Source organism: Meleagris gallopavo, chromosome 6 (genome assembly GCF_905368555.1).
Source record: "Meleagris gallopavo chromosome 6, MGAL_WU_HG_1.1, whole genome shotgun sequence".
Classification (NCBI taxonomy): Eukaryota; Metazoa; Chordata; class Aves; order Galliformes; family Phasianidae; genus Meleagris; species Meleagris gallopavo.
In genome coordinates, this window is record NC_139409.1 from 20,592,490 (window position 1) to 20,608,731 (window position 16,242).

General features: G+C 36.2%; 1 protein-coding gene across 2 annotated transcripts in view; it reads left to right on the top strand.

Moving 5' to 3' along the window:
- Nucleotides 1-16,242, top strand: part of RUNDC3B (RUN domain containing 3B) — a 42,984-nt gene that overhangs the window by 13,418 nt on the left and 13,324 nt on the right. For both annotated transcript variants that reach the window (XM_085227370.1, XM_085227368.1), the window contains exons 3-8: nt 275-408; nt 1,457-1,542; nt 5,063-5,152; nt 7,433-7,513; nt 8,448-8,613; nt 12,031-12,188. In XM_085227370.1, the coding sequence (XP_085083496.1) occupies nt 275-408; nt 1,457-1,542; nt 5,063-5,152; nt 7,433-7,513; nt 8,448-8,613; nt 12,031-12,188 (715 nt within the window). The remainder of the gene's footprint in view (nt 1-274; nt 409-1,456; nt 1,543-5,062; nt 5,153-7,432; nt 7,514-8,447; nt 8,614-12,030; nt 12,189-16,242) is intronic.

Genomic DNA, 16,242 nt, shown 5'->3' on the forward strand with positions numbered 1-16,242 from the left:
CATAGAGTCCAGACAAGGAAGAAAAGGACCAAATACAGGCACAAAGGCAAAAGCCTCACACTTACCTCTCACACTGGTTTTCATCATGATGCAAGTTCCTTTTGCCACCGTGCAGCCAGTTTTCGGGAATTAGTGGACTTGCTAGCATAAAATGCTGTCTTTGCAGGGTGTGTATAGGAAACACAGGGAAGGATCTGAATTATGCTCATCTTAAGTGGGGAAGAAGGTTCATAAATCTTCACATATTTTTATATTTCTTGTATTTTGATTTAAGGTCAGATCACCTGGTTTGGCTATGAAAGTACTCGTAGTTTTTGGGACTACATTCGGGTGGCTTGCCGAAAAGTCTCTCACAATTCCATCTGCAGTATTGAGAACATGGAGAATGTTGGTTCTTCTAGAGCTAAGGTAGGGAAGAAAAAAGTCAGCTTGGCTGCAGTATTTCTCTTTTCTTCTGTGTAAAGTATAGCTCACAATTCTATACCAAGGAAAAAACCCAGGAACATGTGATTAAAGTTGCCCTGTGATATTCTTCTTTATTTGAAATAATTCATTTTTGATATACAGACCCTAGTAAATATTTCTTTTGTTTTTAAAGCAAAAACAATTAAAAAATACCCCAAAAACTTAAATCTGAATGCTTCTTTTTAAATTTCTGTTATTCATTAGGATAAATCTCAAATTCTCTATTCGTTAGATATTGTATGTCATAAAGTGATTGCTTTCATGTTTTCTAGCTTGTTTAATTTTTGGAAAATGCATTAAGTTGAGAGAAATTAAATTCTTGTGGGCATGCCTACCAAAGATAGGTTAAAATTGTAGAAATGTCATTTTTCTTCTAACCTTATTATCTTTCCATTTTGTTTATAGTTTATGCACTCGTTTCCAGATACTTTCTAGAGAGATTCACATCCTAGAATACAGAAATTGTATTGCTTGCATTTGAGACTTATTTTAAAGATATTTCTGAATTCCCAAATCTTCAGGGTGTGCAGTACTCAGGGATATTTAAGTTCAATAAACAATAAGATGCAAAGCTACTTTTTCAATTATGCTTATACATTAATTTAACTTTCATTTATTCTCTGGAAAACTCCATGATACATAATAATAGTAATAAAAAGCCAATTAGTGCAACTAGTACAGATAGGAGTGTTACATTTTTAAAGATGCACGTGGGAAGAATTTTGGATGTCCATACTGAAAAAGCTGGAAATGTGTTGACAGAAATTTTAAGTCCAAATTTTGGAAAACTTTATTTCACAAAGTTTACTTGTAAGAATTTACGTTTTGTTTTCATTATTGCAGTAATGAAGTACAACAAATTTTGTTTAGTGGTAATTTTGATAATCAGGATCAAGTCATCCATGTAATTCAATTTTAGTCAGTTTCAGATGTAAAATTAAGTGTTTTGGTCTGTAATGTTTAAATATTTGATATCTGCTTTTTCTTGCAGGGTCGAGCCTGGATCAGAGTAGCACTTATGGAAAAACATTTGTCTGAATACATTTCCACAGCTCTGAGAGACTTCAAAACAACCAGGTCTCTAAGACTTTTATTTCTGCAATATTTCAGTGATTGTTGCTGAAGTGTGAGACTCAAATTTGGAAGTGAATACTGCACTTAATTTGTATGGGTTGAAGAGATGTAACCTAATGAAAGACATCTGGAGTTAGTATCAATTTCTAAGATTTTTAGCATGGTTAAAACTGCAGAATTGCTATTGCAAAAATCCCTTAGTGATTGTAAAATGTGGAAATTTTTTGTAATTCTTGAAAGGTTAAAAAGAAAACCTCTCAAAAGAAGGAACAATGTTTTGAAATTGAAGCGTGATAGCAATAAATCATCCAACCCTCCCTTCCATGGGCTGGATCACAACCCACTAGATCAGGGGGCTCAGAAGTCCCATCCAGCCTGGCCTTGAACACCTCCACATACGGGGAAGCTACAGCTTCTGCAAGTAACCTGTCCTGTACTAACCACCTTCGTAGTGAAGAATTTCTTTCTTATCTACCCTCTTTAAGTTTAAAACCATTACCACTTTTTTACCACCCATTGTCTGTACACGGTGGTAGAGTCCCTTCCCATCTTTCCTTGGCCCCCCTTTATGCATTGGAAGGCATTACTACGATCTCCGCAGGGCCTTCTTTCATCTAGGCTAAGCAACCCCAACTCTTAGCCTGTGTTCATAGCAGTGTTCCTGCACATGAGTGGGTGCACTTCTGGACAGTTTCTCTTGTGCTGGACGCATCACTGCTTGAGGCCGTAGTGAGTGCCAGGTGGGGTCTCACAGGAGTGAAAGAGAGGGGAGGAATCACCTCTCTCACCCTGCTAGTCACTCTTCTTTTGTTGCAGCCCAGGGTACGGTTGGATTTATGGACTTCAGATGCATGTTGCTTGCTCATGTTAAATTTTTCATCCATTCATCTCTCTCAATCCACTTCCCTCAGTCTGTATTGATTTTTGGGATTGCCCTGACCCAGGTGCAGGTCCTTGCACTTGAAGGTATATAAAATAAATACAAGTCATTTCAAAATTACGTATTGATGTCAGAAAGACTCAATATATTAAAAATACGTTTTTTAGACTTCTGGGAACTCGTCTTGGAGAAAGAAGGAAGGGAATTCCAGGAAGCTTTTGAGAAGTGCAGAACAGAAATAATGGTCAGACATAGCTAGAATTTGTGATGTAATATGAAAAACATGCAACAGGTTTTTGTTGTACCACTTGCTAATAAAAGCTGTTACAGATAAGAATATGCTTTGTGACAGAAATTATTTTCACCATTCTGGACTGGTTGTAGGTAGTGTATCAATTTATTATGTAATATTTCATCCTGTAACAGCGACATCTTATTGTTTTGTGATGGAAACATCTGAGTCTGCATGAGTTGTGGAACCTTATGTTGAACTGAAAAAGTTTTAGACATAGTGAAGAATATATACTCTGTAAGAACTTCTGTTCATTTGGAGTATTATTTCTGTTCAAAATATTTTTCCACAGATCTCAGTTTATTTTCCCAATATTAAGATGACCTTGAAACACAGTTTGGTAAACATACTGTTCTACTGAAATTTCCAGTCCTATCTTTATTTTTTTTTATTATTCCATGTTTGCTTGTGTTTACAGTAGACAAGAAGCTGATAACACAAAGATTTCTGGTAAAGAAATTAACTTACATTGCATCAAACGGAAGAGTCACTCGGGTTTTTGAGAGGTAGATGAGGAGGAAGAGGGGGATCAGAACATGTATAGTGAAGCAGTAGTTTGTACCTGCTTGATGATGCAGTTTGTTTGCTAGGAGATAACAGCAGTCTTATTTTATTAGCTATTTTATTAGTTTCAAACTAATGTTTGATCAAATTTGATGTTTTATGATCGGATTTTCTTTCAGTGCTAAAGAGTTAGGAATCAATTTCTTGTGCTGCTAACATAATATATGCAGTTTTTGTTTTGAAATAGTATTTAAAATATGTTTATTAGAATTAATAGTTACACTTTGAAATCTTGGTGCTGTGGACTTTAGATCTACCAACAGTAACGGATGCATTCTCTTTCCCATGTGGTATTTTGGATTCCTATTAAGTGGCTTGATTTTTTTGGTGGTGCTTTGCCAACTTATTTACATTTTTAAATGATGCATTGTGGTTGTGCTGCGTATTTAGTGCTTATATATATAAACTCTGCGTGTATTTCACGTATGCATGTGGAATACTGCATCTGTCATATTGCCAGCTCTTAAATCTTGCTATTTGTTTAGGTGGGTGACTTTAGGCCTAGTACTTCAATGAAACAGTTCATTATTAATGCTGGATCTGTATGTTACACTTGGTAGGGGGTTGGATTAAGCATGAGTGCACAATTTTTATTCTAAAAAATTGGTCAACGCAGTCTTAGGTTAAAGCACACAGTCTTTCCTGTTGTGTTGTGTCAGTTACAGCACTGAGTGAGGATCTGTGAGTTTTCCAAGGAGACTTTAGCTTTGGCTAGATTACTGTAGCTGATTTGAGAAATGAAAAAGCTAACATCTTAGTGTTTTAATTATGCGATGCATCTTTTTGCTTGAATGCTACCCAGGCACCATTTTACAAGCTACTGTTCACAGTATGGATTGTTACCTGGCAGTGATTTTAGAAGTAACAGTTGAAAGGTTTACTTGTACTGGGAGCGTTGTTTCTAGTTTGCAAATAAACTTATTTTGAAGTCCATCTAGCTCAGTATTCTGCCTTGATAGGCTTCTGCTTTAGCCTTCTGTTATCTTGCCTGAAGTCAAGGGTTAGGAAGCAGAATCTGTGCATCAGAGGGATGCTAGTTCCAAGACTAAGGTTATCATCCCAGAGGACGTCTCTCAGATTTCTTGCTTCCACTGTGGAGCATCCAAAGTCTTGGACATCTCCTTTCCATACTACAAGGGAATGTTAGAAAGCATGCTTATTGCAGTGTTCATTTACTATGGAGTCCAAACAGACTTAGGTGCTGAGACCCAAAATATCTTTTCTGGTTGTCTGCCATACAGCCAACTTGAGATCTCTCTGAATCATCTGAATGATACTTCGCTGAACAGACTGCATTTCGTCTTTTTAGCATTTACAAATTCTTATCACAAAACCATACATGGCAACGGAGGGCCCTATTTAGCTGTCCTGTGGAACATTTCAGTCTGGAAGTAGCTTCTTTGGTAGCTGGGAGAAGAAAGGTAGTGTAACTAGAACTATTATTTTTTTGTTACCATGGAATAATTTGTTTTTTGAATGCGATTTCATTCTTTCAACAGAAAAATACAAGGTATTGTCATTTTCTTTGCATTTTGTCCATCCTCTTCTACTGTTTATTAGGGGTGATGTTATAAATTCATCTTCTGTCTGAAGTTTTAAATTACAGTGTTCTGCATTGTGCAGTCTATCGGTTTGCTTTATTTGAAATTAAGTATGAGTGCCCCTGGGGTTCACATGGATTGTTTTTATTTAAACTGGATTTCTCAATTTTCTGTTAACCATGAAAACAATCATTATTTGAAACAAAGTAGTGTTAATGGAGGTATTTTTTTTTTCTTTTCTTGAAGGAGATTTTATGAGGATGGAGCAATTGTTCTTGGTGAAGAAGCAAATATGCTTGCTGGTATGCTGCTGGGACTCAATGCAATTGATTTCAGGTATTGTATTTGCATGCTTCTTGTAGAGTGCTCCCAGAAATGATTACACATTATGGAAAACATTGTTAAGTTCAGCTGATAAGTATGAGAGACAAAGCTGAGGAGGAGGGTGAGAGAGATCATGAATGGCTCTTCTGGATAACAACAAAGTTATGCCATAATTAATACAGAATAATTATGTGATATTTCTTTCAAAATCCTGAAGGCAATCAGAAGTGTAATTGCGGAAGATATAAGTGGCCGTAAAGCTTGATTCAGAGAAGGAAAAAAAAAAAGGGGGGGAAGGGTTTGAATAAGGGCTTTCCTTTCTTGTGGCAGTGAGCCTTTACTTCAGCTGTCTACAGATAGAAAGTGGATACAAAGCGTGAGAGACAAGGAGAGAAAGTAAAGATGTTACTGGCTGAGCTAACTCCTACTGGAGTCAGATAAGTGGCAGTACCACTGTGAGGATGGGAAAGGGATGTCTGGTTGGGGTTTAAAAAAACAACAGCAAAGATCCACAAAACAAAACTAAAATGGAGTGTGCATTTTAAAAAGCAAGATTGTTTCTCTTGCCAGTATTTAGTCATTGGTTTGGATTAAGTGTATGATCACCATATGTTGTGGGGGAAAGGAAGTATGTTGCAGTATGATAAGGGAGCTAGCTTTGCATACAGCAAATTGAAGTCTTACCAGATTTCATGCATTCAATTTTACACTATGTAAAATAAAAATGCTTCTATATGCTACACTTGGCAGGAGGATAGCAATATATGAATAAGAAGCGTAGCAAGAGGAGATCAGCAGTATGTAAATCTTGCCATAAATTATAATGAATTGACTTCGTTTGGCTCCCATGAGCCTCGGTGGCTTGTAGTATCTGTATGTGATCTTAGTTGTGTGAGTACATGTACTCTTCCTTTATCCTCTGATTTCTAGTATGAACACATTTTGTATGTATCTCTTAATAGCATTCAGAGTAATGACTTATTCCCATTGGAGGCATTAAAATTTTTGTCACTGCAGCTCTTACGAACCAAGAAATTTTCTGGGAAAAATAGGAACGTGGACCTACAGGAGCATTTACTATACCACTTTATTCATAATATTGTGACTTAAATGGCTGAGAGTCTGTAGCCGTTCTTTGCATATTGTATTTGGTTTACTTTTTTCAGTTCAAACACTCTTACAAATGTTAACTCGCTTATCTCTGTGGAACTGGGTTGTGGGGCATAAGAAGAGGTTGCCTGAGAAGATGTAGCTGCAGCCAGCTTGAATGGGGTTTGGGCAGCCTGATCCAGTGAAACCACCTACCTACCCGTGGCAGAGGGGTTGGAACTGGCTGATAGCTAAGTTCCCTTCCTACCTAAACCACTCTGTGGTTCTGTGAACTGTTAAAAAAAAAATGCTTTGGGAGTAGAGCTGGGGAAACTCAGATGATGACAGAATTATTATTTTTTTTCCCCACAGCAATGTAGAATTGTAGGTATACTTCAAATAAGTACGAGTTTAGGGGCTGTTTTTTGTTTTGCTTTGTTTTTCTTTCTTTTTATTTTCTGATGTTCTTCTAGATACCACTGAAGTGACTGCACTGTCGAAAATGGCACTTTTGAATTAAGTTAGAAAAAGCTGAGAGAAGGGAGGAATTTGTTCTTTGTGAAAGCATAATTAATTTTGTCATTTCTGTGATAATAAAATGTGATTCAAATACTGTCTTTTAGATCCAGTACGAAAAGAATACAGTGTATATGAGATATTTATAAAGCTACAGCTGCTCAAGAACATTTTGTGAATGTTAGTTTCATTGGTGTTCATCATCTTAGAGCAGCCCAACACCAGAAAGTAATCGAAAGGAGATGGTCTGAACTATTTTTCAGAACTGATTTTTTACTTAAAAATAGCAGAATGGTTATGTAAGCATTCTGCAGAGACTTTGAGTTTAAATACTGGCAATTTCAAACTCATCTACAGCTCTTCTGATGTTGTAGTTTCAGCTAACTTTCCTTATATTGTTATTCCCTCGCAATCCACCTGTATTTTTAGAATAAAAGTAAAGATTTAAAAATCAGTGTCTGCACTGCTTGCCCTGATCTGTGTCCTTATTCTGAGGAATTTTTTTGTCTTTTTTTTTTTTTTTTTTTTTTTTTTTTTTTTTTATCCTATAGTATTAAACAAGTTTTCTCTGTTGAATGCTATAGGCCTTAAGAAGAAAAAAATCAGATTACACATTGGTAAGATTCATCTTTCATTGTCATATAATTTTCTTGATATAATCTTACCATTGTTTCTCTGTTTTATCAGTTTTTGTCTGAAGGGTAAGGGATTGGATGGCACCTTTCCAGCTGTCATAGATTACACACCCTACCTGAAGTTCATCGAAAGGTACTCTTTATCTCTACATTGTTTTTTAATTAACAAAGTGAAAGTTTTATGTCATACTGGTCTTCGTGATTTTCATTTTGCATTCAAAATCCTATTCTTATCTATATATAAACTTGTATACTTGTTTACTTTAGGAAAAAAAAAATCCAAAACGCATGTAAAGAATGAATGACTTCTATGTTTTTATAGGATAAATAATTTGATAAAATATTATAATCCTATGAAGTCTTAAGATCTTTGGGTAGAAGGAATTAGACTACTAAAAAAAACCTAGAAAACCTAGTAAATACTCTTAATGTACTGAAAAGCATAGTTATGATGGAAAGTTTTAAATGGGTATTGGGATAAATTAAAATGCTCATCTTTGGGACAGATGTCTGAATTCTGTGGCACATGTTGATTCTGGACGATGGGGAGATATTTTAACACTGTATCTGCATGCTATCTAGGGGCATACTTACATTCTGTGAAATAACTGGCACATGGTTTTCACAGTAACCACAACTCTCATTTAAATGTATCTTTTTAAACATAACCACTTTTTTATTTTCTGCATTTTTTTCTTTTAGTACAGTTTGTGTTCAGATGCTGCTGTTTGCCCTGAAAATCATGAAGGATAGATTAAGTTATCACTTCCTTAAATAGCATATTGTATTACATTAATCCATTATATTCCAGGAGAATATCCTGCATACATTTGTCTGACTTACCTGAGACACCATTCTGAGACTCAACTAAGATGATAAGTACACTTTTGTAAAGCGTTCAGGTGACTTTACAAATAAAGGTCAAAGCAGAAGTTGTGCTTGATTTATCCCCGTTGTTAGGGGTTTAGAGGGCTTTAGATATCTTTAGCAACTATGGTGTTTTAATTTCAAGTTGAATTTGCATTTTAACATAGGTTTTCACTTGGCTAATAAGTATGATTCTTCAGTTCTGACAGCATCAGCAGTGATGAAGAAGAGCTAAGAACACTGGGCAGTAGTGGCAGTGAAGGCAGTACTCCAGAGAACATTGGTTCTGTCATCGTGGATGAACACAGTTGGTACAACAAATGCAAAAGGGTAGAACAGAAGTACCGCCTCGCATTGGAACAGAAGGTAAGAGATTCGTTTTCTGTGGGGGAGATGGAGCCAAGTCTGATCACTGAACAACTGGTAACATAGCCATTTAAGTAAAGGCTGAAAAATAATGTTAAATATTATTTAGCTCCTTGTAGGTGGTCTTAAGTGTAATGTCATTGCTCAGCAGTTTGAGGGAATAGAGGTCTGGGGAGAGGGAAGAAAAGAGTAATAATTCAGGGACCAGCTTCTAATGTAGAAGCTTTGGCAGCTTCTTTTTCCAGTCTTACAGTTAGTGTATCTCAGAAACTGTTGTGAGTTTGAAGTGAACTTGACTGCTCATGGGGTTTCCCTCTTCTTTAGTAGTTCACCATGTATGTTTATGAATGCTCATCGTATCCCAGCTGAAGACTTTTATTATGGTAGTAACATTAAACGATTAGTTCAACAGTAAACAAAATGATTGGCAAAGTAATCTGTCCAGGAATGAAATGCATAATTATCTTCTCAGTAATACTGAGATAAATTTTGAAAATGTTTGTAGTTTTAAGACCTGCCTCAGGCTGCAATGAGAAAGGAAAGAATGTGTTCTGTATTTGATTTGAGTAGCTTATGTGACATACTGAGTGTTGCTACAGAAAACAAAGGTAGGTTCTCCCTCCATCCCTCAGAAAACTCTTAAGTTATAGGCGAAGTGGAATTGCAATGTATGGACACACTTTCTCAGTATATTTAGCATTTCAGTACATTTAAAAAGCAAGATGTTTGTCAGTGGATTATAGTAGCATATTAAAATTATAGATACAAATGGTGTATTAGCTAACAGCATAAAGGAGAATAATTCATAGTCAACAAAGAAATAGTGGAAAGGAATAGAAAAGGAAAAGTAAAATAAAAATTGGAAGAGAAGACAATGTTAGACAAATGGTTAATGTTTTTAAGTAACTTTGTGGTTTTAGTACTTTTTTTTCTTAGTTGAAATGCTCAACACAGTAAACATATGAAAGGCTGAAACTACATAAGGATGCCTGGAGGTGCAATTATTTCCATTAGTTTAGGGAATTACAAAATTACCTCTCTGCCTTTCTAGTTCCTATTGTACTGGAGAGGAAAAAAAAAAAAAGGGAAAAAAAGAGGATCAGAAGATATCAGAATGAATCTTTTAGCAATTGAGAACTCAGTATGTTAACTGTGGTAAACTCTGATCAAAGTCAGAGAATATGCATGGCTAATGTGCTGAAGTAACTATTTCAAAGGCCCAGGTCCCAGCACCAACTCAGTCACATATGTATTTAAGTTAAAAGAATGTTTGGCCATGGTCTTGCCCTGGGGCAGCTAGCATTCTCACACACAACTTCAGGTCACCACTTGTGAACTGTTGTTTCCCAACAAACAGTCTGACTTCAGACATGGTCATTTGGAACTTGAGTTTTAGTGTAGCTATAGTCATATTGAACAGTGTGCCTGAGAAGGAGTGCTGAATATGTTCAGATTATTAGGATAAATGTAGCTGTGGATTGCTTAAGGTCAGTGCTGATAGAAAATGGGCAGAATTAGAATTGGGTTACTATAATGTGTGTGAGAGAACCTAGTTAAAGTTTTTCTAGGTAAAAGTGAACAAGTCAGACTTACTGTGAGATGGTAGCTGTGGGCAGTACCTTTTAAAATATGTTTACAATTATTTCTTTTCTATTTTTGATTCCTTGTTATTAAAAGTTGGCATTCAACTTGCTGTGATACCATCTTCTCGTCCAGTCCAGTACCACTTTTGATTGGAAGGAGCTGTATTCCTTGTGGTGCTCTCTGGTACAGAAGATGTTTTCCTTGCTTTTGTAAACCAGGATGTGCCGTTCTGAGGAATTTCTTCAAACAAATAAACAAAATTGAAAACCTTTCTCTTCCCACCCCAACAGTCCATGAGGCTCAGGAATGTATTTAAGTCAGCATTTTGGCTGCGTTTCCAGACTAAAACATCGGATTGATTTGAATCTGTATCTTCTGAGTTGTGTGAAAAGTAGGATAGGACCAGGTGTTATTTTAGCAAGGTAAATCACAGCATTGCTTTATTGGGTCAAAATGCTGTGCTGGTTTAGACCAGGATCTGTCTGCCCTACTGTCCTATCTTGGATGCTTGCCCAAAGTAGATACAGAGGGAAGAATAACAACAAATTAAAACACTTATGCACTTTTACTCCTGTAATACTCTCTTGGCCAACCTGTATCAGCTGAAGAACTTTCTGAAGCTGATATGGTTTGTTTAATAACCTGAGATGTATCAAATATCCCCTAGATCCCATGCAACTTTTTAGCATTAAAACTTCTTTTCTTTTGGCAAGGTGCTCTGCATGTCTACCATCTGTTGTGTGAAAAGCCGCCTCCTTTTCCATCTACTGATTTTGGCTCTTAGTAGCTTCATTTGATGGTGTGTAGCTCTTGTATTTCAAAAAATGAACAGTCAGTTCCTTCCTGCCCTCTCCATGCCACCCTGGAAACAGGATGAGTTTGTCTTTTCCAAGTTGTCTTTTGTCCAGATTAATGAGTCATAGTTTACACATTTGTTAATTATGTGGAAATTATCCCTTCCTTATTTTGGAATGGTATAAGCTGTTCCCATTTGTGTAGTAAGCTCACAAATTCTATGTGTACTGCTTATACTGGAGTTTTACATACTTTCACTGGTGGGGTGACACATCTCATGTCATTACTAATGCAGGTATTGTTAATGTTATTGTGTTACTGATGCTTCATGTCTAAAATCTTCATTAAATGTTTGTTTGACGTTTCTGCGAGGCAGGGAACTTAAGTATGTCCTAGTGTACCTTTAACTACATTCAAAGCACTACTCAGTTGGAGTATGACTAGAACTGCCCCATATCTTTTGTATTACCAGCTGGAAAACTGATATAAATGCATGTTGCACCTATACATATCCAATATTCCTAGAAATGACCTTCACCAGTTTTCCTACCTTATGCTTTCATGTAGATGAGTCTTCACTTTGATTACTTTCTTCTCTGTTATTTTAACATACACTGTGATATTGCAGCTTTCTATCCCAAGAAAGAGGCTTTCAGAGCAACTGGATTTTCTATAATAATTTGGGATCCCTTTCATTAACTGTACAGATAGACAGATAAAGTGTAGATTCATTCTTTTTTCTCTTTTTTTTGGTTGAGTCCTGATTTTTTTCTTGTGCTGGTGATCGCTCTGTGCAAGTTTCATGCTTGTGGCATTACTGTCTTACTGATTCACCCACCATTCTTGACACATGGGTAAGAACTTGATTCTCTCAGTACTGATTAAGAAACATCTTACTAATCTTAGGTCAATTTACTGATCAGAGTAAAATTTATACAGTTCTATTTATTTATTTTAAACCAGAAAAACATGAACATACATAAGGAAAACTTCTCTGCTTGAATGTTCTTTAAAACTTTCTAACACTTTTATTTCCAGGGTTACCTTGAGGAGTTGGTACGACTCAGAGAAAACCAGCTATCTGAATCTGTTTCACAGAATAAGCTGCTCCTACAAAGAATTGAAGATATGGATCTAGCCCATAAAATGGAGAAGGAACAGCTGGAATATATCATTATGGAACTGCAAGACCAGTTGTAAGTTAGCATAATGGAGAAAAATTGTGAAAGCAGAATTAGTAAATTTATTTAATTCAAATTTAAGTATGCAGTATGAAGAACTTCTGATCCTGTGGAAATGAGTCAAACTTAAAGAAATGAATATATCTCAGCTTTTGCGTTTTTTTCTGACAATTCTTACACTCAGAAATGCCTCCCTTGAAAAAATGTATTCATGTAAATCTGAATAACTCTGAACTTTTTTCTGCAAATCTAAATTTGATTAGACTATTTTTTACACATTTTTCTGAAATGTTGTTCATATTTCATTAATTCCAGCTTTAAGGCTACTCTTTAAAAAAAAAAATGACATTATTAGAAATAACTTCCTTTTGAATATTGGTTTTTAAAAGTTAAGCAGGGAACAGGGAGGCAGGAGAGGGCAAAGAACAACTTATTTTCTTTCTTTATATGGGTTCTATTTTATCTGAGTAGGTCTTGCACACAGTAGAAGTTCATCTTGTAATCCTAAAAATACTCGAATTGATGAGTTACTCGCATTTAATGCAATGCAAAAGACTCAAATAACAAAACAAGTCTTAAATTTTTTAATACTAAAGGTGACTCTTAATATGTTAAGTGTTCAAGTGTCTTGCAACCCTTAGGTAGTACATCCTCACAGCCCTATCATGTTTCTGATAGTTTACAACTCATGATGTACTTCTTTGACCTGCCTGAGTACGTCCGAGCGTCAGGCAGAAGTGTTGTTGGGAGGGAGAAGTGAGCTCATTTAAACCCACTCTGTTTGGAAGTTTTGAGTGCTTCTTTTTAGCTGGGCTGTATGCAATTGGACTGTTGTGTAGATCTCAATCTTTGGGCTTTAAATTTGGTTGCTGGCTTTTGTATGTAAAGGCTTAAATTGTGGAGCAGTTTCTGTTGTATTTTGACAGCATGTTCTTGTATAGCTGTTTTGAGATGCTGTAGTCAAAGCCTGGACTACACTGGATGTCTGGGGGGGAGGTTTTTTGCATTGTTATCACCATGACTATTGAGTGCCTGTCAGATGAACCCTTCCTAAACTGTGTTAGGAGCCGATAGCTCCTCATGTGGGAGAGGAAAGGGGGAAGGAACACTAGCTGGTTTCTAATGGTGAACAACAGTCCTTACTAACGTCTTGTAATTGTTCTTCTATACTTGTATTTTGTTTGCTTTATGTTTATTTTATTCTATTCTTGACCATGGATGCAGTGCTGACCTTGCAGCAGAGTATCTTCTATCGCTAGTGTATCTGGATTGATGCATGAGTTTTAGCCAATTGCTTTTTATGGCCTGGCTTTTCTAGAACAGCACTGATGGAATTTCATTCCTAGTCTTTTGCTCTCCTACCATTTGTAGCCTTTTGAAGTCATGAATGTATTCTGTAGTCTCTGGATTCTTTACCAGCAGCTAAGAGCAAGTTTGGGATTGTGATTCTGTCAGAGGCATATAACATTAATGTTTATAAAACACTGGGGATCTGATTTAGGATCATTTTCTGTGTAATGGAATTTATTGTAAATAAACATTCTCTATTTTCTTTTTAATGTCGCTATTCTATTCCACTGGCTGCTGTTGTTAAAGTAGAAAGTTCTACTATGGATTTTTTTTGAGCGTTTATTGATATTTCCAAACTGGTATTTTAAAGGCATGCAAGTCAAAATGTTTTACATACATTTGCAACAAACTAATGGATTTGGGCAGCATCTGAGTTTCTGTTTATGCCTGCTTCTGAAAAATAAAAGGAAGGGGGGACTTTCTTGGCAATGTGGGTTCTTATTGTTGCTGACCTGGAAATGAGATGATGCTGGTGGTCAGCAAGGCCTCAGCTTATAAATTAAATTACCTGCAGAAAAACCTCCATACTTGTGCTTAATAAGGGAAAATGGAATATATATGGGAAGGGGAGACTGAAGCACCTTAGAAATCATTTCTGTCTTAACAGCCACTATGAGAAGATTAAGAATACTGAAAACTGTAGAACATTAACATTGGCTCAGAAGTTTGAGGATTCAAACTACAATAAACAAATTTTAATCTAGTTAAAAGCCACTTTATGATCATATTTGGAAAACAGTGAAGCTGAAATTTGTCTTATTGTTCATGGGAGGGGAAAAAAAAAAGGCTCAGCTTAACTGGATTTTTTAACAGCGTGCCCAGCCATCTGGGGATTGACTGTCTCCCTTTGCTGGCAGTTGTTCGATGGCAAATCAGGTTAGAACAGTGGAGCTGCATTAGGCCACCTGATTGTCAGTCAGACCTGTTTAAACAAATGCGTAGCTGATCAAGAACAGTTTCATCTGTTACCACACTCTCTGCAGATTAAGAGATTGCCAAGTGATTGTCAGTTGTAATAAGGGCAGTGAGGTATATTCTGGCTTTCATTTGCTTTCTTGAGAAATGTTTGCTGTTGCTGTTGCAGTAAGGGGGATTAATTTTATGATTCTGCCACTTCTAAAAGTTTCCAAAGCATAGGACAAATGTGATTTTGAAGATATTGTCCGTCAAATGTGAATACTACTTGGAGCATTTCTAGCTGTGGTTTGGGATTCATTAGAGCTTAATTTGGTTGTACCTGTGACCCAACTGTCTCTTAGTGCCCAAGTTGCAATCTGTACTTCTGCATCACACTGTTGGGTTGTTTTGTTGTTCATTTAATGGCCCAGTAAACAGTACACTGTTTGCACATGGTGATTGCTCATACCAATTTGAAACAACCCCAGTCTGCCATTACGTGGTACTTCTTGCAGTTCAGCATTAGAGAACAGTGCTTTTGGATCTGGTCTTCTATAAAAAATTAGTGTCTTTTTTTACAGTTGAGGTGGAGCAGTTCTTAAAGCCAGTGCTTAAAAGTAACAACTCACAGGAAGACAGCCAAAAGAAGCCTCTGAGCAATGGAATGTCTAACTGAAGAAAACATTTTTATTTTCCTAACATTCAAAATGCAGTGGCAGAGAGATTGATTCATCAGGAAATTGGATTCTGGAATAATCAAAATTGCAAAGAAGACTATTTCTTCATCCTCTGATATTCTGTGAAGAAGTCTTGGATGCATCTTGGAGTGGTGATCTCCAGTCTTGTTTGCATTGCACACCCCATCAGTCACAGGACTGACCAGGCAATTCTGGAACTGTTTGCACACAGCAACCTTTCTTTTAGCTTACACGCTACCTTTATTTGCAGCAAAATTTCCCAGCTGATCTGTGCTGCTTTATAGGTTTAAGTTGAGATTCTGTATCTGAAGTTGATATTTTTACGTTAAGCATTGATATGTAATTACAAAAGGGATCCCATCAATTCACTGAACAGTGACTCATCTCCTGGAAAGTGACTCATCGATGTTATAAAAGCTAATCACTTTAACAAAGAAAATCTTTTGAAATAGAATCTTAAGGAAAACAGAAAGCATTATATATGAAGGTAAAAACCTCAACTTAAAGGATGTATTACTTTTTCTTCTACAGAGATTTATGTTGAAATGTCAGGAGAGATTTGTGTAATGTTTACTAACATGGAATTCCTCATAATATGTTTATCAGGTGTTCAGGCTGGTGTGCCTGGTGTAAGATCCCTTTTCAATATTTATGTTAATTTACACATATTGAAAACATATTTCTCAATTTGCACTGAGTTACTTTTTTTTTTTTTTATGGCTCTGTTTCTTCCAATACCACTGTCTTGTTCAAGTGCTTTGTAGAGGGAAGGACACTCAAGGAAACTCTTTTGTGGTGATTGGAGTTCTGTCTTTGATTATAGCACAAATAAGAAATTAAATTGTAGAGTCATGCACATTTCATGTTATGCAATTATACATTCAAACTTAATATGTTTTAGCAGATCTTAACGTTAGGAGTCTTTAATTTTTCTAGCTGTTACTTAGGAATTATAGCCCTGATAATGTCTGTATTCCATTTGTAATATTTTAATATACTATATTATAATATAGATCCAGCAATGCAGTTCCTACCTGGATGATGATATATGTATCTATGTAAGATAGTAAACCACAGTTTAGTTGCAGTCCTGAAAGGCTGTTTGCAACAGTGAAAGCCTTTAA